The 25616-nt window shown below is 47.2% G+C and overlaps 1 protein-coding gene across 1 annotated transcript in view; it reads left to right on the forward strand.

Moving 5' to 3' along the window:
• The window catches only part of LOC126516541 (whirlin-like), a 277363-nt gene that overhangs the window by 85352 nt on the left and 166395 nt on the right, over positions 1-25616 (forward strand). The window contains exons 3-5 of the mRNA XM_055063788.1: positions 100-370; positions 18261-18389; positions 19931-20056. Coding sequence (XP_054919763.1) covers positions 128-370; positions 18261-18389; positions 19931-20056 — 498 coding nt within the window. The 5' untranslated portion in view covers positions 100-127. The remainder of the gene's footprint in view (positions 1-99; positions 371-18260; positions 18390-19930; positions 20057-25616) is intronic.

A 25616-nucleotide genomic window follows, 5' to 3' on the forward strand; every position in this document is an offset into this window, starting at 1 on the left:
TTTGAAGAACAGTCGCGCGCGCCGAAATCTACACTATACTTACCTGACATAGTCCAAAGTGCATACCGCCTAAGACCCGATCGGGCCGGCCCTGTGCAGAGCCCCTGGGAAGCTGGCACGCGGGTCCATGTCGTCGCCGTGGCGTGACCCGGTGCGCACGGTGACCTTCCAGCGGTCGCCGTCCAGCCGGCATCTGGACTCGGGCCGGCTGGGCTTCGAGGTGCGCGCCGCCGAGCCCGGGGCTGGTCTCATCGTCGCCCACGTCGACCCCCAGTCGGCGGCGCACCGCGCGGGGCTCAGGCCGGGGGACCGCATCCTGGCTGCGAACCACGTCCCCTTCCGCGACCTGGACCTCGACGCGGCGCTGCAGGTGAGTGGTGCCGCCTGGTCCCCTTGCCGACGGGCGCGGGGCCTTGTCACCTCGCTAAGTTGGACTAACCGCCAGTCTCGTACACGTAAGCAACAAAAAAAAGGAAAAGAAAAGAGAGAAGCGCAAGGAAAAGTTGGTATAATTTTAAAAAGTTCACAGCTGCTTTAGCATGCGCTTTAAATGTTGCGAAAGCAAGTGCGCTCACTAGACATTCGTTAAATTCCCTCACATTCTCATTTGTATGCGTTGTTACTTCCTATTACTTGTTTTCTCCCACCAAAGGTAGTTGGTTCCAGTGTCTTAATTACCTTCGCCTTTATTAACACCAAAGGTCGTGGGTTCGATTCCCACCAGTGGTTGCGGGTGGAATCATTAATTTCGCTGCCATAACGCTGGACGGTTAATTTTTCGTTAACGCCTGACAACGGATTTTTCGATCCATGAGCCACTTAAGGCTTTCGTCTTAAAACCTTTCTCAACAACGTCAGCCAGTTTGTCAGTCAATTTGTCTGTATGTAACTCAATTTTTGTTGCATCATGTACCACACTTCTTTCAAGTTTTTTTTTTTCTTTTGTTTTCTGTTCTTTTTGTAACACAAGTGCACCAGTACTAGGCGTACAGTTGTTCCTGGGCACTTTCAAAAATAAATTAAATGAAATGATTATGTGTAATCTCCAAGGAAGTAATCGATAAACTTTAAGGTCACCGTTACGTTGCTTTACTTGTACTGCTTTTCTTTGGAATTCAGGAACGTGATTAATCTTATCTAACTTTCTTATGTGTATTTCTTGTAGACAAAATATTAAACAGCTTTTCGTTTTGGAAGCACTATCTGGTGACCTTACGACGTTTGGATGTGAAGCATTCCAGGTGCAGCACGACTCTCTGATTAAGGGCTCTTAGACTCGCGCTGTAAGCTTTGTATTTTTGTCACAATAACATGTCAGAATGCTATTCAATTAGTTTTTCCCTCCTTACCTGCTTTGGTTACACATGCAAGTTGCGAGCAGCACGTGTCCGGTGCCATTAATTCGCAATGGATCTATTCCAACCCGTCCAAATGTCAACGTGGCTGTTTCTGTTCGCAAGTCTGAATGTGGTTTGGCACGGGTCTCTCCCGTATAGCTGCACTGTTCTTCGCACCAGGGAGGTCGCGGAGTCGAATCCCGGCCACGGCGGCTGCATTTCGATGGGGGCGAAATGCGAGAACACCCGCATACTTAGATTTAGGTGCACGTTAGAGAACCCCAGGTGGTCCAAATTTCCAGAGCGCCCCCCCCCCCTATGGGGTGCCTCATAATCAGATCGTGGTTTTGGCACGTAAAACCTCATAATATAATTTTTATTTTATTTCTTCGGACCAGGAAGGAAGTAGGTCACTTGCCTCTACATTGTCTGCTGCCAAGTTCACGCGCTGGGAACTTACAGCGCTGCTCAGAATATGTTTTGAAATATTCTTAGTGAGCGGCTGCAAGTGAACATCGTGGAGCAAGAACCTCCGTGCCAAGCATGGCGCATAAGAGTGTACACCACATAAGCGCCGCTGCTTGCATCTGTGCGTCGCCATTGAAACGTATGGACTGTATATCCACTAGTGTGACGTCACAACGGAGAGCTCGTAGACCGTGCGCTGGGTAGGTGGGGTTCGTGTATATCGCATCGGTTAGCTTGTGAAACCTCTAAAGCTTCTACTTTGTGTGCAAAGAGCGCTATAGCGAAGCAGGGCCGCACAACTTGTGTACTTTTTGTGGCCAGCTCCTGCATTCATAAAGCTCTTCCTACGGTGAATGCGATTCGTAAAGACACCGGACAATAGCTATAACGTACGTAACATTTGCGATTTCGGTCGCCCCCCGCCTGCACTGTTCTTCAAACAAAGAGCTTTGTGAGTTCAGCCCCTGGGATGTATTCTTTGTCGACCACGGTCATGTCGCATTGCGGTACAGCTGTATATGTAAAGTCACTCTTTACGCACGTTGGTAAGTATTCTACTTTCCCAACCATCGCCCGCCTTCCCATCAGAGCCCTTAAAAGAAAGCTGAAGCATTTTTCAAACAAAGTGAGCTTCCAACAAATTATTATAGTTTTTCACCCCCTGAATATGAAAATATTAGTTGGAAAGTCGCCAGTCACCGCAAGTTGCTTTAATTTAGCAAAAAAAAAAAAAGAAGAGAGAAAGAAAGGGAAACGCGCAACAGCATCTCCGGGAGAAGCCACGAGCGGGTAACGGTCCTGATGACGAAGATGACCGTGACGTCATTATGGGTATCGGCGGTGCTCGTGATTCGAATAGAGTGCTCACGTGACCCCTGTGATGATGATCTGATGACGATCGTGATCTCGAACGTAATATCGGCAATAGTGGCCGCCCAATGGCGAAGAGAATTTACGAATGAGAAGCTTTGCGAATTCGGGCCTTTCACTTCCTTTCGCGTCGTGCTTGCGTGGAGTCCACTGCACCTTTGCTCATCCGATGGACGAGCTTCGCGACAGCGATAGAAGGACGACAATTGTCACGTAGCCGGCAGCCATGTGATTAGCCCTCATTTACGCCATTTTGGGGCGAAACTGGGGCAAACAATTCACACTTGTGGTGCTACTTAATTTGTTCGTGCTGCGGTGAGGCTAAAAAATAAAGCATAAGCCAAGGTTGTAAAATTTATATTATCATCAACATCGGGATTGGCTGGAATTGCTCTTACGAATAATTGCTATGTGTTTTTTTTTTTGTGAATGCGTGCTTTTGGATTACATTTTGCAGCAACTCCTTCCTTCAAACATTCTCGCTTTCTTCTGTAGTTCGTCACGTGGAAAAGTTTCTTTCCTTGTGCAAAACAAGCTGCACGTGTGAGGTGCTTCATAGCAAATCACTGAGCCAGCACAGCTTATGTCTAATTGACGCTCTACAGAATGTCAGTGAACGCTACGCTCCCTCAGCGAAGTGGCTCCGTTAATAGCAGTACGGCATGTGTAAGCAGCTCAGTGTCAATTTGCGCAGTAAGAAAACACAGACCCAGGCTTAAATGCCACCTCTTAGCTCAAATAATCCTTGGCCTATCATTTGCGATTAAGACTATAGGTTTCGCGCCGCTTTCAAACGTTCGTTGGAGCGAATCAAATCGCATCTTCGAATCGATCACAAGTAGTCGTATGTACATGCAAAGGACGCGCACGTATTCGCCACTTGGATACCACTGGGGCGGAAATTGTAACCCGGAACGGCTTCATTCATGCGCACATTGTAAGCAAGATGCTGAACAACGGGCTCAATACCGATATGCTATAGGCAATCATTTCAGCCATTTTCACGTGCAGTGCAGCAGTGTGAGCGTTGCCTGACGCCAAGTTCACCCATTGTTTTCGTTTTTACTTTTAGAAACATATTACGTACTGTTTCGGATAACGCCTTAACGTTCTTGTCCATGTCTGTCTTTGTTTCAACACCTTACATTTCATTCAGATCTATAGTAAGCTATAGAATCATGCATCTACTACACCAACCAGCGCATGGGCAGGTCTGCTTGAAAGATATACCCCATCATCCTCAGCCGACCATGCCAGTATCACTGCATACCAAATCAACGCAGCTGCAGCGATGTAAAATATATCAAGAAGGCCACACTACATGAGCTTTCAAAGAGAATCATCATCATCTCCATCATCACCATCAGCCTGGTTATGCCCACTGCAGGGCAAAGGCCTCTCCCATACTTCTCCAACTACCCCAGTCATGTACTAATTGTGGCCATGTTGTCCCTGCAAACTTCTTAATTTCATCCACCCACCTAACTTTCTGTCGCCCCCTGCTACGCTTCCCTTCCCTCGGAATCCAGTCCGTAACCCTTAACGACCATCGGTTATCGTCCCTCCTCATTACATGTCCTGCCCATGGACATGTCTTTTTCTTGATTTCAACTAAGATGTTATTAAATCGCGTTTGTTCCCTCACCCAATCTGCTCGTTTGTTATCCCTTATCGTTACACCCATCATTCTTCTTTCCATAGCTCGGTGCGTCGTACTCAATTTAAGTAGAACCCTTTTCGTAAGCCTCCAGGTTTCTACCCCGTACGTGAGTACTGGTAAGACACAGCTGCTATAAACTTTTCTCTTGAGGGATAATGGCAACCTGCTGTTCATGATCTGAGAATGCCTGCCAAACGCACCCCAGCCCATTCTTATTCTTCTGATTATTTCAGTCTCGTGATCCGGATCCGCAGTCACCACCTGTCCTAAGTAGATCTATTCCCTTACCACTTCCAGTGCCTCGCTACCTATCGTAAACTGCTGTTCTCTTCCGAGACAGTTAAACATTACTTTAGTTTTCTGGGAATCAATTTTTAGACCCACCCTTCTGCTTTGCCTCTCCAGGTCACTGAGCATACATTGCAATTGGTCCCCTGAGTTACTAGAGAACCAATTGCAAGAAAGGTGAAGTGAACACGCAAATACATATGCGCAATGTGTGTTAAAGCGGCTCCAGCGGTTTTGAAAGTAGTGTTGTTTCCGCGTTTCTATGTATCACTTTTACGGCACTAGCAGAATGTGGGGATATTTTTTCGGTTTCATATCTGAAAGTCCGTGAATATTTCTTTGGCAGAAAACCAAGCGCAAGTATAATGGTTTCGTGGCACATGTTTAAGAACGATGCAGGGAACGTGATCAAAAAGCCAACGATCGTGTGGCCTTCATGGGCACCACGCCCCATTGAAACGGCTCTTTTCCAAAGGTGCGCGTTGGGTGCGTATAAAAGCAAATTATACCAAATTAGGTCGCGTAACATAATATACCGAAGAAAAAAGCACTACGATGTTTACTGGCGCGCGCCGAAGCCGTTCACGTCTTCGGCCGCTTTAAGGACCGCAGAGCGAGGCCATCAATCGGAGCAATCAGGCGCCCGTGAGAGCGGAATGGTGAGGAACAGCGATTGCGAGTGCAAGCAGCCTCGGATGCACAAAGCGCGACAAAACGACGACGACCACGAGAAAGCCTCGGCTGCGTACTTCATTGACACCGGTCTAATGGTCGCTGCCGAGCGCTGCAAGTGCTGCCACGTAGTCGGGTGAGGGCATTCAGTTCCCCAGCTGTATTTTTTGTGAAGGAAGTAGCTGCCCTGGCTCCATTTATGTCTCGCTCGACACCAAGTGACCGCAGTCACTTGATTGCGGGGAATGTTAAGAGAAGGGAAAGGGGTAGGAGGGGAGTGCGCCCGCGCGTGTTTGTGTGTGCGTGTGTGTGTTTGTGCAGGTGTGGGAAGGGGTTGCGTCTGGGCTTAGCGAAGCGTAGCAGAGCGCTAATGGCCCTAGCTGGCACCGCGCTTCTGCACCACGATAATTCAGAGAAACTCCTTGACTTTTTTTATTGCTCTAAGTGCTTTACAAATGAAGTCAGAATAAAACCAAATATTTCGACATTTTATTGTTTTCACTGTACATAAACCACATGTATATCCATACTAACATACAGTGCTCATTTTTCATTTGTTACTTCAAGTATTTAAAAAAAAGGACCCTCAAGTTTACTCTATATACGTCACTACAGAATAATTATTTGCCCAGTCGGACAAATAATTAATAATAAATCGCTTTCTGTAATATAATTTCTTGCAGTATTCTATTGTTGATTTTTTTACCCGTATGTATTTCTGTTATACAAAGTTCACTAATGTTCACTTTTTTTTTCTCGTTTATCCATTATTGTATGTTTGTGTTCTCTTTATTGTGCACAGTGCCATTTCTGTATGGTGTACAGACCCCGTCAAGCCGAATTCATCTGGTTTTTTGTCTGTACTCCTGTCATCTGTACATGTATAGACGCAAATAAACTTGAATTGAATTGAATTGAATTGAAAGTTGAATTGGGCCTCTACTGATGCGGTCTACCTTGACGGAGCACCTTGATAGAGTAGGGGTCCCAAATAAATGCTACATATCCCATGTTTACTACGAATGAATGATTTACACAAAGGGAACTTCGCTAGAGAGGGAGAAGAATAGTTTCGTTTAAAAGATAACCTAACATGTTCACGTTGTTAATTCGGCTACTTATATGTACAGACAAAGAAAGTGTCGAGGATATGGGGACGCTTAAGTATTTATATGATGGCACAAATTGCAGCATGTGACTGTTGAGACAGAAGTCGAAGCAGAAGACACACATCGGATGACGCTCATAGCCTTACATTTAGGTCGTTTAACATCCTTAGCCATGGATCGTAACAGCTAGAGATCGCATTATTAACATCTCGCGTGGTGCTAATGTTCGACTCTTGGCTAATTTCTAAAATAACGCAGTCGTCAGCGAAGGGTGAATGTTGGAAGAAGTGCAGTTAGGTAAATAATTAATATGGGTTTTGAAAATAACAATGGCTCATGCCAATTGTTGGGATATACCAGAGTTGACGGGTCAATGTAGAGAAAAGTGATTGTCAGAGGCAACAAACTGCGAGTTGTTAAAAAGAAAATGCTCGTGCCATGGGAACATATTAGGGGGAAGATTTAGTTTGCAAAGCTTAAGAACGCTGTGGTGTACTTCATCAAAAGCATTAGAAAAATCGAGGAACATGCAATCTGCGTATCATCCGTGCAAGATGGAGTTTCTGACTGAAGGAAAGCTGTTGTGTTTCGCATGACGAATTCTTCCGAAATCTGTGTCATCCAGATGTAGAAACGCATTGTCTTCTAGAAACATAATAAGTAAAAAATGCACTCAGCATCTAAAGAGTATCACCGATCCCATGGCCACCGACAGATTAGCCTTCTGTATGCAGGCACAGTAAAATTGTGTAAATACGGAGCAGGGTCCGTAATCACAAATTTTCCTTTTTTAAGTATGCCGTTCAGCCGCGGCGATTGATGATTAGTCGGCGTTTGTTGGCGCGCCACTCATTATAGCGATCGTTATGATAATAACAGAGATGCAAACTTTAATGGTATGCTGGAGATGTAGTGTAATAACGAGACGACCGCCGCAACGATTGCTGGTCGTTGGTGGCACTTATTCAAGAAAAGTTTTGTGAATACGCGCCTTAGGCCACGGGTGCATATTGGCAACCGCTTCGTACGCAAAAGTGACACTTAAGAACAAGAACAATAACCAACATATTATTATTAGTGCAAGCGGCCGACCGGTGACAGTGTTCTTACGAAAGAGAAAAAAAAGTGATTTTATTCCCTGCATGGGGACCGGATTCACATAAATATTTTTTCGTGAAAGTTTTTTGCGCTCGATCGGCCATTTCCGCAAATGGCCGGTCGAATATTAGGATCAACTGAGACCCAGCAACCTTCATCGTAAGCAATATTTTACGCGGAATACGAGCCCTGGGGTGCTAGGCAGGAAGGCAGTAGTTTGGCAAAGTTTGGGATCTCCGCGAGCTCTAACGACTCACTCATATTAATGAGCCGATGGTACTAAGGCATAAAATTAAACCCTCGGCACGCCTCCAGCTTCATTGGCTTACCTATACTACATTTCAAAGGTTGTTTGCAGCACTGCCGAAGGTATGATGCGTACATAGGCGATATGCATGGGAAGTGGAATAGCAGAAGATAGTTCGAGTGGAACTGTCTGATAACTGGCGGGATTAGAGAGATTTGTTTGCTTGGTACATGATCCGTTACAGTGATACGCGTTATGTTAGCGACTTTGCGCATGCACGCCATTTTACGCTAATTAGTGCGGCGCTGAGCAGACGACGCGGTGCGAATGAACATATCTCGAGGGCCATTCGGCCTTCCTGTTGGGCTAAGGAGTCCTGCAGCTTCCACAGCGCTGCAAACGACCGGTGAGATGTATTCATTCTTGGGTTATCACACTTGGGCGTTACCTCGTGGGTAGCCGAAAAAGGAGTCACGTGGTCAAATCATCGGTACCTTCTTTTATTTGTTAATTGTTCCACCTAGTGCATTTAGACATGTGAGATCTCGCAAAAAAGAACAGAATTTTGGGAAAAAGCTGTTTCTTTTATCGTCGATTCTTTCCCAGCGCATACAAAGGCGAAAAGAAAGGTCCACTCCACCGAATAAACTGGATTATATTGATGCAAATTGTGCAAAACTTCGATTAGTGTGACTTTGTGAGTATGAAAGTGGCTCGCCATCCCGGCCCTGCGAAAGTGGATGTCCAGCGAAGCTGTTAAAGAGCCATCACTAGAACTGCTGAGGAGGGTATGCAATGCTTTATTGATGGTTCGCATGCTTGTTTCGAGCTTGTTCTTTATTGAAACGTATGCTACTCCGTGTGTTTTATGGGTGATTTCAATGAATGTAGGCATTGTTCGCTTCACTTTGTTGAGTGCTTCTAGCCTCTGCCTTAGGGAGGTATGAGCTATTGCATTCTTTTGCTTGCCTACGGGAGAATGAGCCATTGCTTACAGGGGTTTGATCCATATCTGACGATGACAGAAGCTTGTTTTGAGCTTCTTATTTATTGAAAAATAAGTTGTTCTGTACATTGTATGCGTGATTCCATTGAATGTATGCGCTGCTCGTTTCACTTTGCCGAGTGCTTGTAGCCTTTGCATTACGAGTGGTGTGAGCCATTCCTGATGGCGATAATTTTGTTCACGGATGGAGACGAAGAATTCCGACCACCGAGAGGATAAAAGCTTCGCTGTAAAAGGTTCAGGTGATATACCACATATTGTTTCTTTCAGTTTCTGTAACATTTGTATGGTTGTGGTGTGCTGCATCTCCATCATCTCTTGCTCAGAAAGGCAACCTTGAGTTGCGACACTTATGATGGGATGCAGAATACGCCCTTATGACTGGAAATTTCTCTGTCAGTACTTCAGTATTCCTTTAGCCTAGTGTAGAATATGCGTGAGCCGAGAGGTTTACAGTTCTGTGCTGCATTTCCGAGCTTGCGTCTCCTGGCCTGAAAGCCAGGGCACCATCCTTTAGTAGTTCCGTCTGAGTCCATACCGTAATGGCACAAATTAAAGCGCCTCTCCACCCCCGTTGTAGCTTTAGAAGTAATTCCGCCAGTACATGTTCTCTGCAAAGGAATAGCTTGGCTTGGCTTTCTGTTTCGTTGTAACAAGGAAAGCCTCCGCAGAAATTCCTTCTTTTCATTGGTTCTCAATGTAAGCCAAGCCGCCAAGGTAGCAGGCTGTCTGGCTGCTCAACTTGAACTGACAACCTTCTTGTGCAATATTTTGAATGTGTTGCTTCCCTGTAGATTTACTAGTTGCTTCAATTCATTCACTAGATTTGATGTAAGCCAAGAAGTTTTTACTTTGAAGGGTGCACTGAAGAAGAAAACGTTAAAATATACAGTGCTAGTATATTACTGTTCACAAATGGCGAAAAGCTTCTTATGCCGTAAGGAGGAAACTGTGTAACCCAGAAAACACGCAATAACGAAATCCGGGTCTCGGCGCTGTCATGAAGCCCCCGCACTGGCTCGTCAACACGTCAATGATTTTGACAGTGTTTGTGTGCTCCTATATGTAACAGTTTTTTTTTTAAATAAAAGACTACATTGCCGTCTGAATAGACGAAACACTCAACATATTAAGGTATGGGAACTTATGTGGAGCAAAAAAGTCTCAAATATGAGAGAAAGAAATGAATAGATGAAGTCACATGCTTGCATGTGACGGCAAGGGAATTGAGACAAAAAAAATCAGCAAGACATGTTTTGTCTTATTTCATGAATTGCTAACATTTTTGTTCAGGGAATCAATAAAGAGCACTTATGAAAGAATACTTTACTATTCGTAACTGGCTTCTATCGTGTTGCCGTAGAAAATCTATACATGCTTATGGCTGCTTGTTTCTGACCATTCAGTACGTCTAGAGGTACCCACATGTTCGACTTACTTTTTAATGTGGCTAAACCGCAACGTGTATTGACCACATGGCAAGCACTCTATCCTCAATATGAGGAAAATTGAAGTTTCCGAAGCCTACAGACAGTGCACTAGCCTCCCCTCACCTGATGGAATAAACGTGCGAAGCTTTCATAGTTGGTATTCAAATGTTCAGCAAACTACTAAGAATCTCCGAGGGAATAAAAAAAGTGTCTGATATTAGTTATGGAAGGTTCATGTCTAGTTAAAACTTATTTGAGAGACATGTGTTTGCATGTACCCTCGTCTGCTGTTGTTTTTTGCTACCCTATGCTACGAAAGGTTGCCATATTTTTTCCAGTGTTCGCAAAATTTCGGGAATAAAATTTTCTTGCATGATTTCGTTCTTCAGGGCTACAGCATTTTTCGGAAATTTTCTGTCACTAAGTGATGTAATAATTGCAGTATACCTGTGCAAGTTTGCAATTCCTGCAGGTAACTTTGCCACACTTGGCCAAGTAAATTATATAAAAAATGCTTTCTGGCGTATTCTTACTAACTTTATGATCATTTATCAGCATTTCAAAGTGCACGAGACGTGGAGTGAATGTTTTTTCAATTAATTTGCAATTTATTAAACTTCACATTGTGCCCCGAGGGAATGGCGGATAGACAGATAATGTCCGAAAGACGAGACACAACCGTGACGCTCCCCAGTAGACGGACTGAGTAAACGACTGAGTAGACTGAGTAGACGGACAGCGGGAGAGTCCCGGTGGTTCTATATTGCGATATTGCGTTGATAACAACAAGCGATCATAAAGTCGATAACACTTCCCCCGTCATCTGTGTTTGAAACAAGGAAGCGGCGGGCGCAGGGTGCGCTCCCCGTGTTGACATACGTGACTTTATCTCGACATTTCATTGTCGGCGGCTTTCGAGCGTTCCTCGCTACCTTTGTTGCACTGATGGCCGTCGAGATAAACTCAGCCAAGCGAAGAAACCTGGGGCATCCTGCATAGCACCCCTGGGCTCGTATTTACAAGCGCATTCTTACGCTAAAACAGTTCGTAAGAGCACATACCAACCAATCATGTTGTCGGACGTATTATCAGCGAAAGTGCCTGGCCAGTGATAAATAGCAGTTACGAACTGAAGGCTGTCGATTCGTGAGCCTAAAGCGGAATTCACAAATATTTTTGGTCGTAGGTTGTCTTTGTCGTCTTTCGCAGGCGTCGCACCGTTGGCATAGGCAGTATAATTACAGACAGGCACAGCGACATGAAGAAACTAGCAGTTTAGAGGCCTATCATAAACAAAAACCGGACGCACTCCACTAGCCGGTGGTCTTTCTCTCCAAATCGTAAGGAGATACGTTTTCGAAACACAGACACAAGCAAGTGTTTCAACATTCCATTGCACTGTGGCAGGCACATTGACACACGGAGTTAGTATATAGAAAACAAGGAACACACGACCAGGTGTGTGGACCAAGTTTGTGGTTTTCGGGCACACGACAAGGTGGACGCACGACCAGGCTTGCGGCCTGTGGACACACGACCACGTTATTGGGTTAAAACCGATAAACTTCGGTTAAGGACAATTCTGTAGGACCGAGAGTAATGGCAAAAAGAACTGGCCATTTTTCTGCAGAAGTCACTGTCTACGCTTTCTGTCAATGACCCGTTTCTGATTAAGAACTCTGATGAAGTGGTCGCCATTTTCGAAGAATACATCGCCTGTGGCTTGTGTGTCTCTGGATGTAAAGGACCTTTTCGACAATGCACCACAGGCCACAAGTGCTCTCAACTGTGCTACAGTATCTGCACTGCTTTGGCCCCGTGAGATTTTCGACTGATCTCGGTATCAGCGTGTTAATTTCATTACACTTCTGGAACTGTTCCTGTGTGCTTTGTTTGTTAGTTTTGAGGGTGATATGCTCGAACAAAAAGACGGCATTTCGATAGGTTCTCGCATCGCGCCAGTTCTGTGCGAGCTCTACCTTCCACATGACAACCGTATCCTTGATGACACTTTACAATATGTTGGGGTTGTGAAATGCTTCCGGTACGTAGGCAACTACTTCATTTGCTTGAAAAAAGATGCATATGCCAGAAATGGCATCCACACCAATTTGAGTGCCTTTGTGAAGGCTCACAGAGAACTCAAATTCAACCCAGAGCTCTCTCCAAGAAGGGTCACCTCTAATTCCTTGACATTCAGATTACAGAAGGAACGCATGTACGAGGGTGAATCAGAAAGTCTGTGCTCCTGTTCTTTTTTTTTTTAAGCCAAAGTGCGGCTGTAAATGCGAAGTCAACATATCTACTCCCAGCGGTGGACTTTTCTTGGACCGGCCCGGCTTTACCTGCCGGTAGCTCCGCGGCATGGCGCTGATGTCAGTTGTTGGAGACGGTGGTTGTGCTTCACACGTAGACGGCGCACGAGCAACGAAGTGTGATTCGTTTGCTATGGAGGAAGGGACGAACGCCCATCGATATCCACAAGGAAATGCAGCACGCCTACGGGAAAAGGTATCCCTCTTTGAGAAGTGTGTGGTGGTGGTGGTGGTGGTGGTGGTGTGAGTTCGCAAAAGGCCGCGAAGACTTGCATGACAATGAGTGGTCGGGGAGGCTGCGTGCGTCGCTGACTGACAACATTTCCGGCGTGCGGTGGACGACCGACCATAGAGTGCGGACCTCAGCCCTAGTGATTTCCACGTTTTAGGTCAGCTGAAGAAGTTCCAGGCAGGACAGCAATTCACGTGCGACGATGAAGCCAAGACAGCAATCCGACGGTGGTTCCTCAGTCAACCGGACGAATTATACCACAGGGACATTTCAAATTTAGTGCTGCGATGGGACAAATGTCTGAACCGGTGTCGGGACTATGTGGGAAAATAGTGGAAGGTATGTAGAATATAGTACGTAAATTTATAATTACCTGTATGTACCTTATCTTGACAAATAAAAAATCGGGGCAAAGAGTTTCTTATTCGCCCTCGTACAAACAAAGGTGTGAGAAAGGTTTGCTACCCTTAAGCTCGGCGCATAGCAAATGAGTTGAACGATGCATTGCTTCTTGTTGCATTATCCAGGCTGTTAGAAAGTATTTCCCGTACAGGGTATCAGAAAGCATGGGTCTTCAATTGTCACGACTCAGATTACGCGGATAGGCTGATCACGCCTTAATATCCATTGCGGAAACCATCATGGCCTCTGAAGTAAAAGAGAACGGGAAGAAAAAAAAATGCCGCAAAAACCTAAAGGTCACCCAGTTGTCTTGTCTTGTGTGCACACCTTTGTGCATAGGTTGAGAAAGGTCGCTGGAAAATATAAGCTGTCAGTCGTGTTCTCGGCACTGCACATTAAGTTGCAGGGTCTTTCCGCAAAACGCCAACCGAACAAAAAAAAAACGGCCGTGGCTTAGCTCGGTTAAGCCTGGTGATTGCGAAGCAATAGTGCGAGGATTGCGAGGCGGTTGGTGGCTACCGCCTCGCCTCGCGACGGCGTGAGATGGGGCCCCGTTTTTACACAGCTGGTGTGACGTCGCACCGACCGTAGCGCCCCTGGTGAGAGGAGCGGGAGTTAGGCCGCCGTTGGTGGCTACCGCCTCGCCTCGCGACGGCGTGAGATGGGGCCCCGTTTTTACACAGCTGGTGTGACGTCACGCAGCGAGGTCACGCTAAAGGTCAATAGTGGGCTTCTTCGATTTTCCACTTCTGGCTACCCGCGGGCTGCCAGAGCCAGCCAGAGCGTCTTCGTTTTTCTCGGGTTGCTCCGCCCACCGCGCTACGCACTTCCGTCGGGCGTTCGTTTTGCTCACGCTGGACGGTTCTGGCTACCCGCGGGGTGCCGGAACCTGCCAGGACGATTTTGGTCTGGCTGCTCTCTGGAAGTTCTCTGGCTAGCAGACGACTAAAAGAGGCGATGGGCGCTCGCCGCCATCTTTACGGGGACTTCACGGATTGCAACGCGGGCGCTTGAGGACTTAAACTTACCTCGCTCAGCCAACTGTTTACGGTCATCTTCGGATTTCCTTACTTCTAGCGTTATCTTTTTAGGTGCTAACGCTCCGTTCAGCATCGCGAAGCGGTGTGATACGAGCCGTGGGGAACCGTTTGAAGCTTTTGTGTGTGTGTGTGTCCCCTGATTGCTTCTTCGCGGCGGTAAACAGCGCGCCGCGCTCTCATGCGTGCATGTTATCTGCATCGTGTTCCACGCAAGCTGTAGACGCTCATTCACACAGTACGGTACATATTCGGTTCGTCTTTCTCTGGTGGCGTTCCTTTTCACGTATTTCGCGTATGTATATCTCTCCTTTCTCTGCAGTTAGCGAAGGCTTTGCAGTTAGTCCGTGTTTGCTCCGTCTCTCCGTCGTATGTTGAGGTGGCAGCTCGAAACCGATATGTGTTCGAACTGCAGGCCGTTGATCTAAGAATAAACTGATTGCACTCGGTACATTTATACACACGTACATTGGCTTATTGCTCTCATGATTGCCACCAATGTTGTTTTTCGTGTGAAACGTTTCGCTGGTCATAGGCGACGTGCATTTTCACGCGCCAGCCGCGTCCCCAGCTCCTTAAATGAGAAGCACCATCAGCCACAACAAACTTTCTGAAATCGAAGCCCAAGCAGGTCGGCGCGAAATTTTATGCTTATGAGACGTACCCGATAACCTGCTTTTTTATGTCTTCTGATGACACAACGCCAACTCATCAATGTCGCCGGTGGTCGACGTGATCGCTGCGAGCAGGGATCCTCCAGCTATCGCTTTCGAGTATACAATCACGATTTCGCGTCTTGTCATCCGCCTCGTCGGAGGCCATCTGTTGCGCTGCGCAAGGCGAGGTTGGCCGAGTCGCGCGAAATCGCGCGAAAGTGATCGTATTCCTGAATGCAACTATATATCTTCAAGCTGGCAACGCATAATGGGCCGACTACGCCGAGCACGCGTCGGCCTCGACGGGCGCTGCCATGCTGCTAGCATGTTTACATTTGGCCAGCTGTACCGGCGTTCGATTTTGCAAACTTCGGGCAGGTTCGGGTTGTCTTGGGATCCCAGCCACGTGACTTCCTGTCAGAACCGGAACTAGCTGGCTGCCGTCTGGCTCCCAGCGGGCTGCCAGAACTCCGAAAATCGAAGAGGCCCAGTGCCTACCACCTCCTCGCCACGGAACGGGCGGAAGTGCGACCTAAAGTAGTATTGCTTCGCAATAAAAATACAGATCGGATCATAGCTCGTGTGGTGTTAAACAGGTGCACAAATGCGTCCCGTATGAAGAGGGAGTTGTCTATGTAAAATACCGCACTCGTGCAATCGCGCTTACATCGGGCAGACATGTCGCTGCTTAAGCGAGAGCCTCAGGGAGCATAGATACGCCCTTAGCCTATAGCTAATGCACCTGGCGATTTGGCTGCGCATTGCACAAGCTGTGGAAGAGCGACATGGGAAGCGTTTTACTTGGTTTCAGCTGCTGCAGAAGCTTACGTAAGCGAGCCGTGACTGTCACTCCCTCACATTTAAAGCCAATTCTTAAGATGTCAGATTGTTTATTTTTATTCTTTTATCTTCCTTTTGTCTCCGTTTTTTTTTTTCCATTTGCGCATGGAAACTGCAGCTGCTGATAGCAGCTACAGGTATAAATTCTTCATTCTTTTCGAATAAAACTCAGTTTTAAATTGACAGTTTGCGTTCCACTTGTCCGTTCCTTCTCTACTAACCTTATGTGTCACCGTCCTTGCCCCAGCGCAATGATGAAACTACCCCGACTAGGCTATTTTCAAGCTCTGCTTATTTTCACAAGCGATAGAGAGAGAGCAAAAGAGCGGAAAGGCATGGAGATTAGCCAGAATAAAATGCGGCTCGCTATCCTGCGCTGTAGGAGGAAGGGGTTTAAATATAGACGAAAGAACAAAGAGAAAACGGAGCAGAAAATTCTGAGGCGGCATACGTCATTGTCAAAGCATATCTCGCGGACCGCAGAAAGCCAACTATAGCGCTCTAGCTAGTCTTCAGCGTCCATTGCGACCACTACGCTATGTTTTGTTCTGACAGCTGCCCACCGTCCAGTGTCTCGTTGTCTAGTTCGTACACGAATAGTTCTGGCGTAAGAGCTTTCCGAGTACGGGTGCTGAATCAGCCGTGTTGGGGCTTTATCTGCGTCTATGCAGTTTGGCTCTGACAGTCCTTTTCCTGTTGTTGGCGGTTTCTCCTCTCTCTCTCTCTCTCTCTCTCTCTCTCTCTTATTTTCCATACTTTCCCTGCTGATTTTCCCGTAATATTTGGTGCTCACAGATACTTTTACTTAAGCCTGTTGCGCGTTTGCAGGCGCAGGCTACCCCTCCCGTTACTGCGATAGAAATTACACGGACGCTCGAGGAGCATTCTCGTGCCGCCGCCGCCGGCATTGTCGCGCTGTCCCGCTATCGGCGGCGCATGCGCTTCGTGGCCTAAGGGACGTCCAGATGCGCGGAGCGCTTTGGCTGCAAAAACGACGAAGGGACGCGGACGCAACGTCAACGTTCCGCACAGTCGGCTCGGTGGCAGGCGAGCGTACTGCCTTCCGCTGCCGGCATGAGCGTGTATAAGAAACCACACTATAATCACCCTGGCGTTCCTGCTGGGCTGCTGTGTCACTGGTCTGCGCGGAGTGCTGGGAGCTGAACGCCAAGCTGTAGCGTTATCTAACCTTTCGCTGGGCGCTGACTAACACCGGCGATTTTCCGATGGTCTCACTTTCCGCACCATCGAGGCGCAACCCTTATAACGCCACCGGCGGAGCTCTTCATGGTTCCAGCGTTCGTGAGATGCACCTGGTTGCTGCCAGGTGGCTGTGCCTTGTGTCCAGTACTAGTTGCCTTGTGTGTTGCGTCGCGCCAACAACTCGCACTCGCGTACGTTTAGGACGCCGTGCAGCATTTCAAGAACAACGCTGACCTTTGCTATCTCTGTCACTACTTCGACCAACTGGCGAAGGTGTCATTGTCTTATATTGTACGTTTCTTTTTTACCGTGTGCTAATCGAAGGAGTATCGTTCGTGATTTAAAAAAATTAAATTGTTGGGCTTTACGTGCAAAACCACGATCCGATTATGAGGCACGCTGTAGTGGGGGACTCCGGAAATTAGGACCGCCGGAGTTTCTTTAACGTGCGCCTGTATCTAAGCACACGGGTGCTTTCGCCTTTCACCCCCGTCGAAATGCGGCCGCCGTGGCCGAGATTCAAACCCGCGACCTCGTGCTCAGCAGCCCAACACTATCGCCACTAAGCAACCACGGTGGGTAAGTTGTCATTGGTGCGCCAAAACCACTCAACGGATGGACTTTGAACTGAAAGAAGGAAGAGTACAACATTAAACGAAAGGAAATAGGGAGAAACGACGCAAATAAAGAAAGATAAAGGTTTCGGAATCACTAATACTATGCCCACATGCCGTAAGAGAAATTCAGCATGCCACACACTTACTACCCTTCTTGCATTACCGTGACAGTGGATACGTAAACGAACACAGAAGCTCGGGCGACGACATCTTGTGATGTTGTACATAACTAGAATGCGTTATGAACCTTTTTGCGTTTGACTACACTCTTCATTCCTCCTTATATACACGGAGCTCAGCAGCTCGTTGCAGTAAAGGTTCCATGCCACTTGGATTAAACGTAGGGACACCAGATTGCACCACCATTGCTGTTTGCATTCAGAGCATCGCATTGAATACGGCAACGCAAATTTTATACAGGGGCGTCCACAGTCGCGAGAAAAACTTCATTGATATTTAACTCGATATACCTTGAACACTCTTTGCACCTCGCGGAGAATGTGTGACGCATATGAGACCTACAACGCAGATACGTACTGATATCAAAGATTCATCTGTGCGTTCATCTGGAAAGTTTTAAGTTTCATCTCCAAACATTAGCTATACCCTTGAATGCTTGTGTACTAATGGCTAGTTTCGAGTGCATGGGCGACCCTGTGCGTCTAGGACAAGATGTATTGTTTAACAACGGTTATCAGCCGAGATTTATCGACATCGGCATTTGGCGTGCCTGCCGCTCTTTCGCTCTTCCGGCCGAATGTCGCCGGGCGCAGGTCCTGGAGAGTCACCGGACCCTGCGGCTGAGCGTCGCGTCTCCATCCCGGCACAACGGCTACGCCTGGGTGACCCGCGACGGCCGGCCCACATCACCGCCAGCGTCGTGGGGAGCACCCGTGCACAAGGTGCGCAGCAGGGAGCGACAGGGCACTGCGCTGCAGGGGGCCTTGCGGTCGGAGGCGAAATATTTGCCTGCGTTTGCTCTCTGTTCTTGTTATCGATGATGCGGACAAATTAATTAATACCAACGTCATCGATAACAAGAACAAAAACAATTTGTTCACTTATTAGGAGTGTAGCGTTAAGTACGAGTATAAAGGACCGGATGTTTAGAAACTACATGTATTTTCATTCAGTTTGTACTGACAAAAGCGTCTGCGATTCCTGTACAATGTGTACATGTAACATTAAAGATTTTCCGCATTGTAGAGGGCTATGGATGCACGCGTGATGAGGGCAGCTTTATCGAAATCACTTGCCTTGGCCGCTTTCGGGGCGAGCATATCGTTACACGTATACTATAACAGTGCAGCCACACGTGGCCTCTCTACACGATAAACGTGCATCCGCACTTACGCCGGTGGTGTTTTCTTGGCCCAGAAGCATCGATTTTAGACTTACACTCGTTCTTTTGAATTTGCTATCACATATCCTTTGTGTACATTTCGCTAAAAAAAATTAATTGTAGAGTTCAACGTTCCGGAACTGCAGAACAGCTAATTTCGGACGCCGTAGTGCGGAGCTCCGGTTTGTTTTAACAACACGAGCTTCTTTAGCGTGCACCCAAAGCATGATACACAAGTGTTTTGGCATTCAGACACCACATTATTGCGGCCTCTGCGGCCGGGAATCCAACCTGCGACGTCGTGCTCAGCAAGCAGCACAAGGTCAACGAAAGCCACTCAGCCACCGCGGCGAGTACATGTCCCTGCAACGCTTGTTGACATTTAATACGTTCTCTCATCCGCCGCCTCACAATTTTCAGGCAACAGCGGCGTCAAATGCAGGTGGCGTTTTTTGACAGCGCAAAAACTGCAGAAGCGCTCAACAGGAATCGAATCTTCAAGGAATCACCTAAGCGTAATAAATCGGGAGAAACAGTTGCCACAGGTGGCTTTGGCAAGACCCAGAAATCCTTAACAATGTAGCTCGCAGGCTACCGCAGATAGTGTAGACACGAGGAACACACATGGCGCCGAACGCACACCCAAGTCGCTGCCTGCGCAAGCACATTGGCGAGATAGTGCTATGACGCGGAGGTGGCCTTTACGCCCCCTCAGCGCACTCCGATTTTGACCTCAGCCGCCTCCACGAAACACTCACGACGCCCAACCAAAAAGAAGGAACAGGACCCCCAGTAGCGGAGTGTGCGCATTATATCTCTGTCTGGCCTGCAGTGTTGTCTCCGCGGCTATGGCATTCTCCATATGAGCAGGAGGTCCCGGGTTGCATTTCCTGCCGCAGTGCCACATCCCGATGGGGGTTGCAGGCATGTATACGTTTCTGTGTGTCATGCTTGTTACAGAACAACGGGTGGTCGAAATAGGTCCCGAAATTCGCACTATACACTGCCTTTCTCATAGCTCGTGCGCTGTTTTGGGAGGTTGCACGCCTTTATTGTGTTTCCCCCTCTCCAAACTGACACCGCTGTCCTATGCACGTACAGGTGAGCCTCAACGTGGACAAGGGCCGCAGCCTGGGCCTCACCATCCGCGGCGGCCAGGAGTACGGCCTTGGAGTCTTCGTCATTGGCGTCGACCGGCACTCGGCCGCCGATATCGCCGGGCTGCAGGTATGCTCAGCGGAGCCCATTTCGTCGGCGCAGTGAAGTGCGGTCCACGCCTTGACCCTCTATTACAAAGAAAACTAATACTGCGAAACACGCAAAACAACGCGTGGTTAGAAAAGGGAGACTAGCCTGTCGTTATAGCGCGGCGCCATAATGTGCCGTCATAATCTGTCAACCAATGCGACATTCCAGCAGTGCATATCGATACGCTGAGGACGTCTCCGCACTCTCGATCGTCGGATAATTACGAGTACCTTGCTGTATGTCTTCCATGCACATCATTACGATTTTGTTAAATTTTATTAAATGTGATATGGCATAAACACGAAGTGATCCACGGTTGTCTGCTCTTTGTAAGTGCCATTATATATTTCTCGTCATTTTGATTCACTTCTGATGACTTAGGTGGGCGCAACTCCAGCGCACTGACAGAGGAAGGGGGAGTGACAACCCGACACGCTTTGAAAAGTATGACTGATGGCTGGCATTTCTACGGCGAAGCTTCGTCGCGACGAGACGGGTATAAAAATGATGGCGGCGATGTGAACACTGAACGAACGCTTGGCGCTCGTTTCTCATTGACAATGGAGAGCAGATCGATACGTAAGCGGTGGCTCGAAAGCTTCAGTTGGCTGCTGTAGCCGCAGGGTACGGCAGCTTTAACTTTCCTGATTGCAACCGTATCAGAGAGCATTCTTGCTCGCGAGAACGGAAGCGTTCAGTCGCGCGCCATTCCGACTGTTGAGGCATTTCCGGCCCGGATATTGCTCTCGAGCGATCGTCGCACTTGATCGCCCTTTTCCGATCCAACGCCTTGTCGTGCCTCTAGGTCACTTCGGTGCAGTGTAACCTACCTTTGCTTCAGTTTTCTCTATCGTGCTCTGGCATGCCGCCCACGGCATCACAGCCGTCATCTTGGAACCTAGTTGCATTGACCTATTTTGCACGTGCATTTTATGAAACTGTGCAGTGAAGCCAAAGTTGTAGAGAGAGAGAGAAAGTAACCGCGTTTATACAAGTAATTTGCCGCTCTAGACTGGCGGAGGCAGAAACGGAAGTAAATAAAGAAAAAAAGAGCAGGAACCACCCTACTCTTCGCACATCATCAGACGCACACTAGGTGCAGCGGCAGAAGCGGTGGCACAAAATGCATTTGCACGAGAACGCAGCCTTGCTATATAAGTAAATCGTTAAATCCGCTTGCGCGTTGGAACATCCTAATTGTACGACGAAGCGTGAGTCTATAGTCGCACTCTTTAAGCGTGCACGACGCTGTTCGACAGTCGCTTGCGCTTGACGTTTACGTTGAGCTTCCACATATCGACGCTGTCATTCGGCAGAGATAGCTTACGATTCTGCCGCAGGCAGCACTTCATTCTTTGGGTTAATCCTGCACTGAGTTGTATAATCCGTGATAGGGCAGTGATGAGAACACCTGGGGCCGCATTCATAAAGTTTTAAGTTCGTAAGCGGTCTTTGCCATTGCCCGCCCATCCTCGCTTACAATATGTACAGCACCAGGATTGGCTGGAATTTTCTTTTACGAAGTAGTTTATCGCAAGATCTTTATGTGAATAAGGACACTGTCTCGGCAAACAAAATATATTTTTCCATGCAGTTATATTTATTTGAGTACTGAGGGGAATTTCTTTATTTAGGGTGACTAAGTAAGGTCGGCTCGTGTCGCGTTTCTTACTGGTCCCTTGTTTATCCCGCTACCCTTCGTCAGTGAAGTTGGGCAAGCTGGTGAATAAAATGATTTTTAAGTAGTTCTATTGCGTTAATATTTTAGTTTGTTTCAATGCTACTAAAGATGTTAAAAGTTGCTCTAACTAAGATACGTTTCGTCGTGCTTATACAAGCCTTTCTGTGCATTAAAATGCTGAAATAACACCTCTTTCACAATAATTTCTACATCGCGCGCGCGTGGGCGTGTGTGTGTGTGTGTGTGTGTGTGTGTGCACCCGCATAAGCGCGAATGCCGGCTCAACGTCTTGCATAATGGCTTCACCTTAAGAGGAAGCTTTAGCTTGGGCCCAACTCCGATGTCACCCATTCAAATACATGTAAAACGTAGCAACGCTTTTCTGAGATAACCACTGGGCCAATTTTAACAAAATTTGTTGCATTTGCGAGAAAAGGTCAAATTATGGTGACTGTTGTAAGCGTAATTTTGTTTTAGGGCCGGAATTCTTTAAAAGGAATTTACGAAAATTGGTAAGCGTGAAAAAATAATGTAAGCACGAAGTTTACAACTTCGTGGCTCTGCACCAAGAACACATGTCGCAGTTCTCCAAACTGCGTCCATTAGAGCATTCAAAGCGGACAAATTTGATATGTCAGATTATGTGACACGTGAATTAGCTTCATTGTCTACAAGCACTTTCCACAAGTCGTACTCACATATTACTGATAAATTTGACAGCCATGTGTAATCATCTTCGTCCACTTGAGTTGTACTATTATATGCAATTTACAGAACTGTTATATCATTTTTCATTGCTGCGTTACATAGTTGCGAGCTTAATAGGTGCGCTTTCTCAAAATTTGCGATATTTCACAATTTTTATTAATACATTGACGGCCTAAATCGAAAATTCGCTACCAACAGTCACTAGATTTTAACTTTTTCTTTAAATGCAACAAACCTCATCAAATGTCGGGCAGTGGTTGCCCCGGAAAACTATTTCGCCTTTCCCATGTATACAGTTAGAAGCCCACGAGCTAAAGCTTCCTCTTAAGAGTAATAATAGGCTATACGGACGTGCAGGCAGCGATGTTCCCTACGAGTTGAAAGGCGGGTTGAGTCGATCGAGTCGCCTTTAGTATGTGCCGCATTGCTCTAGTGGCCTTCTTTGCGGATTGAGCTCGCGTCCGGCGTCCAATATCTACTTTTGTGGGTGGTCTGTCGTCTAATTGGCTTAGGGTGGCATTCCAACAATCTCTCTGGTGATTAAATAACGGGCACCGGCAAGGGTTGTGTTCGATTCTCTCTCCGATCTTGGAAAATGTGTACGACAAAGCGCCATCGTTACATAATGTTGTTGGGCTAGTTGATTATAGTTGAAATCATACATATTCGCTCAAAATACGGTAAGTCAATCACTCTAAAAATAGTTGCACCCTTTGGGGTGTATATTTGCCCCACAACAATAACTGTCATTTACCTTGCTTGCGTTTCCTTTCTTCAAAACTCGGCGCTCGCTATACTTTCCTGTCGAGAATGCTATGTCACGCAGATAACGCGCTTGCCGTGCGTGGCTTGGAAGTACCGGGCTCGCAGCGTTAAAGGAAATGCGAGCAAGACAGATAACTATATTGTTGTGGGACAAGATAAGACCCGAAGGGTGTGAATTTTTTTAAGAGTGTAGGGGACGAATTCACGAATCTTTTTGTTCGTAAGAGCTGTCTGCTATTGGCGCTGGCTACATCTTCTAACACTATGTTCAACATCACGATTAGCTAACATCTGCTCTTACAAACAAGTGTAGCGGAAGAACGCTTTCGTGAGTAAACGCCACGGTCCAAGAAGTGTGAGAATAGTAAAGTGTGCTCTTCCCCCCCCCCCCCTTTTTTTTTTCTTCTCGCGTCTTCTTATGTGTACATTACTTTCGTTTGCGATGACATGTATAACGCCAGCTGTTCGTAATGCCCATAAATTTGCAGGAGACGCTTTCAAACGCAGCGCTCAAGCACAAGCGACTTACTAAGGTAACCTCGCACCAAGATAGACCGGGCAGCTGTAGGAGGAGCAATAAACCTTTGCATGAGTGCAGGTGGTTGAAGTTAGCGGGTTCGGCTGAATTCCATTGTTCTAACGCAATTAACAGTTGCCGAACAAGGCATGTTGCGGGAGCCACGTTTCGACGCGCCCACTTGTCTTCGCCGGGGTTCCTTGTGAGGTCCTCTTGTCGAAACGTCAGCCCGAGCGACATGCTTTGTTCGTCCATTGCTGCTCACTCGAACTCTCCACAGTTCTGAGGGCATCTGTCTTGTTTGGCTGCTCCACTGTAGTGCGACGCGCAAGTAGGCGAAATACCGCCCTTCGTCAAGCCTTGTCAATCGCACGGACGCGCGTTCAACTTCATGGCCGCAGCGTACGTTTCCTACGGCACTTTAATTGCCGATTTTGCCGCAATGGCTCTGCAGACAGCAGAGTTTGATGGGCGTGCCTATTTCCACTAGACTTACTGTATATGCTACCTGTGGTAGCATATGGAGTAGCTCTAATTTTCACTACCGCAGTGGTAAGCTTCAATTTCGGAAGCCAGATGCTTACAATATTTGCAAAACTTTCTTGCGCTAGAATTTTTCGTAAGAAAATATTAAAGCCAAGCCCGATGCTGGAGATGTTAGAGGAGGCAGCTGGCCAGTGGGAAAGAGCTTTTACGAACGGAAATCTTCGTAAACTCGTGGTCCCAGATACATGGTCGAACATACACTGTGGAGGGGCTGCTTGTAATCCCATACTGTGGCCCACCTGCTATAGGTGGCTGTGGCCAAATGCGAGAACACTTGAATGTGATAAACACCAATCTTGAGGATATTGCCACTGCACAAGACGTGCTGCCTGCAATAGTTGAATCGTCTGTGGATATGTGAACCAAATCAGGGTTTGACTGATGTGTAGTCGTAACTGCAGCAATGTGACCTGCGCCAGAGGTAACTCTGGTAACTCGTCCTTGTTTCGAATTTCAAAGGTATCAAAATGTATGGAGAGGTACCCGAGGTGCCAAGAACATTCGCCTCGCAATTTCTGAGTGGCAGAGCATGGGCCAGTTTGCTGGAAAGCATATACTCGCCCATATATTTAAGTTGGTAAAAATTACCGTCATACTCGCTGCTGTGCATGGTAAGTTCGTAGATAGTGACCACTCAAACTCAGAACTTCGTACCTACCACATATACCGGTCTGCGAGACCGTGCAATCGCCTAACTTCGCACATTTTATTGTACTGACGCAGTGACGGTGAAGGGAATGTCGATGTCATGTCGACGCGTGACGATTGGCAAAGAATTCCGGTCGCACACTCTTCGCGCCTTTAGGCTCTCTGGTATGGGCGAGGGTGGTGCAACACGCTGCGGAAATACCGCGCCCACACACGCGTCAATCAGTGCAGGTTTCAGCAGGCACACTGCTAAAGCCCAACCTGAATTGGTGACTCACTGGGGCCGAATTCGCAAAGCTTTTCTTTCGTATACGCGCTCTTTGCTAACGGCCGCTCGCTTCCGCTAAATGATATGTCCAGCTTCAGGATTGGCTGAAATTTTCTCTTCCGATCAGTTCTTATGTGGGATTATTTTTATTATTATTCTTTTCCTTTTGAAAGCGGTGCCGGTTTTTCTGCGAATTACATCATGATACCACATGAGCTTATCACGGGGCTATATGCTGTATTCAAGCTTTTATTTTAATTACTTTCGTCATCGGCGCTTGGTTCGACCGCTGAACTTGTCGATCCGAGAAAACGAGTGATCAGAAACAAAGTAATCCGCGAAAATGAATCCTTACGAAGCGCAGATCTTGTTTGCTTCTATCAATCTTGTGTTTGAGCTCTTGCCC

Source organism: Dermacentor andersoni, chromosome 1, assembly GCF_023375885.2.
Source record: "Dermacentor andersoni chromosome 1, qqDerAnde1_hic_scaffold, whole genome shotgun sequence".
NCBI classification, from domain to species: domain Eukaryota; kingdom Metazoa; phylum Arthropoda; class Arachnida; order Ixodida; family Ixodidae; genus Dermacentor; species Dermacentor andersoni.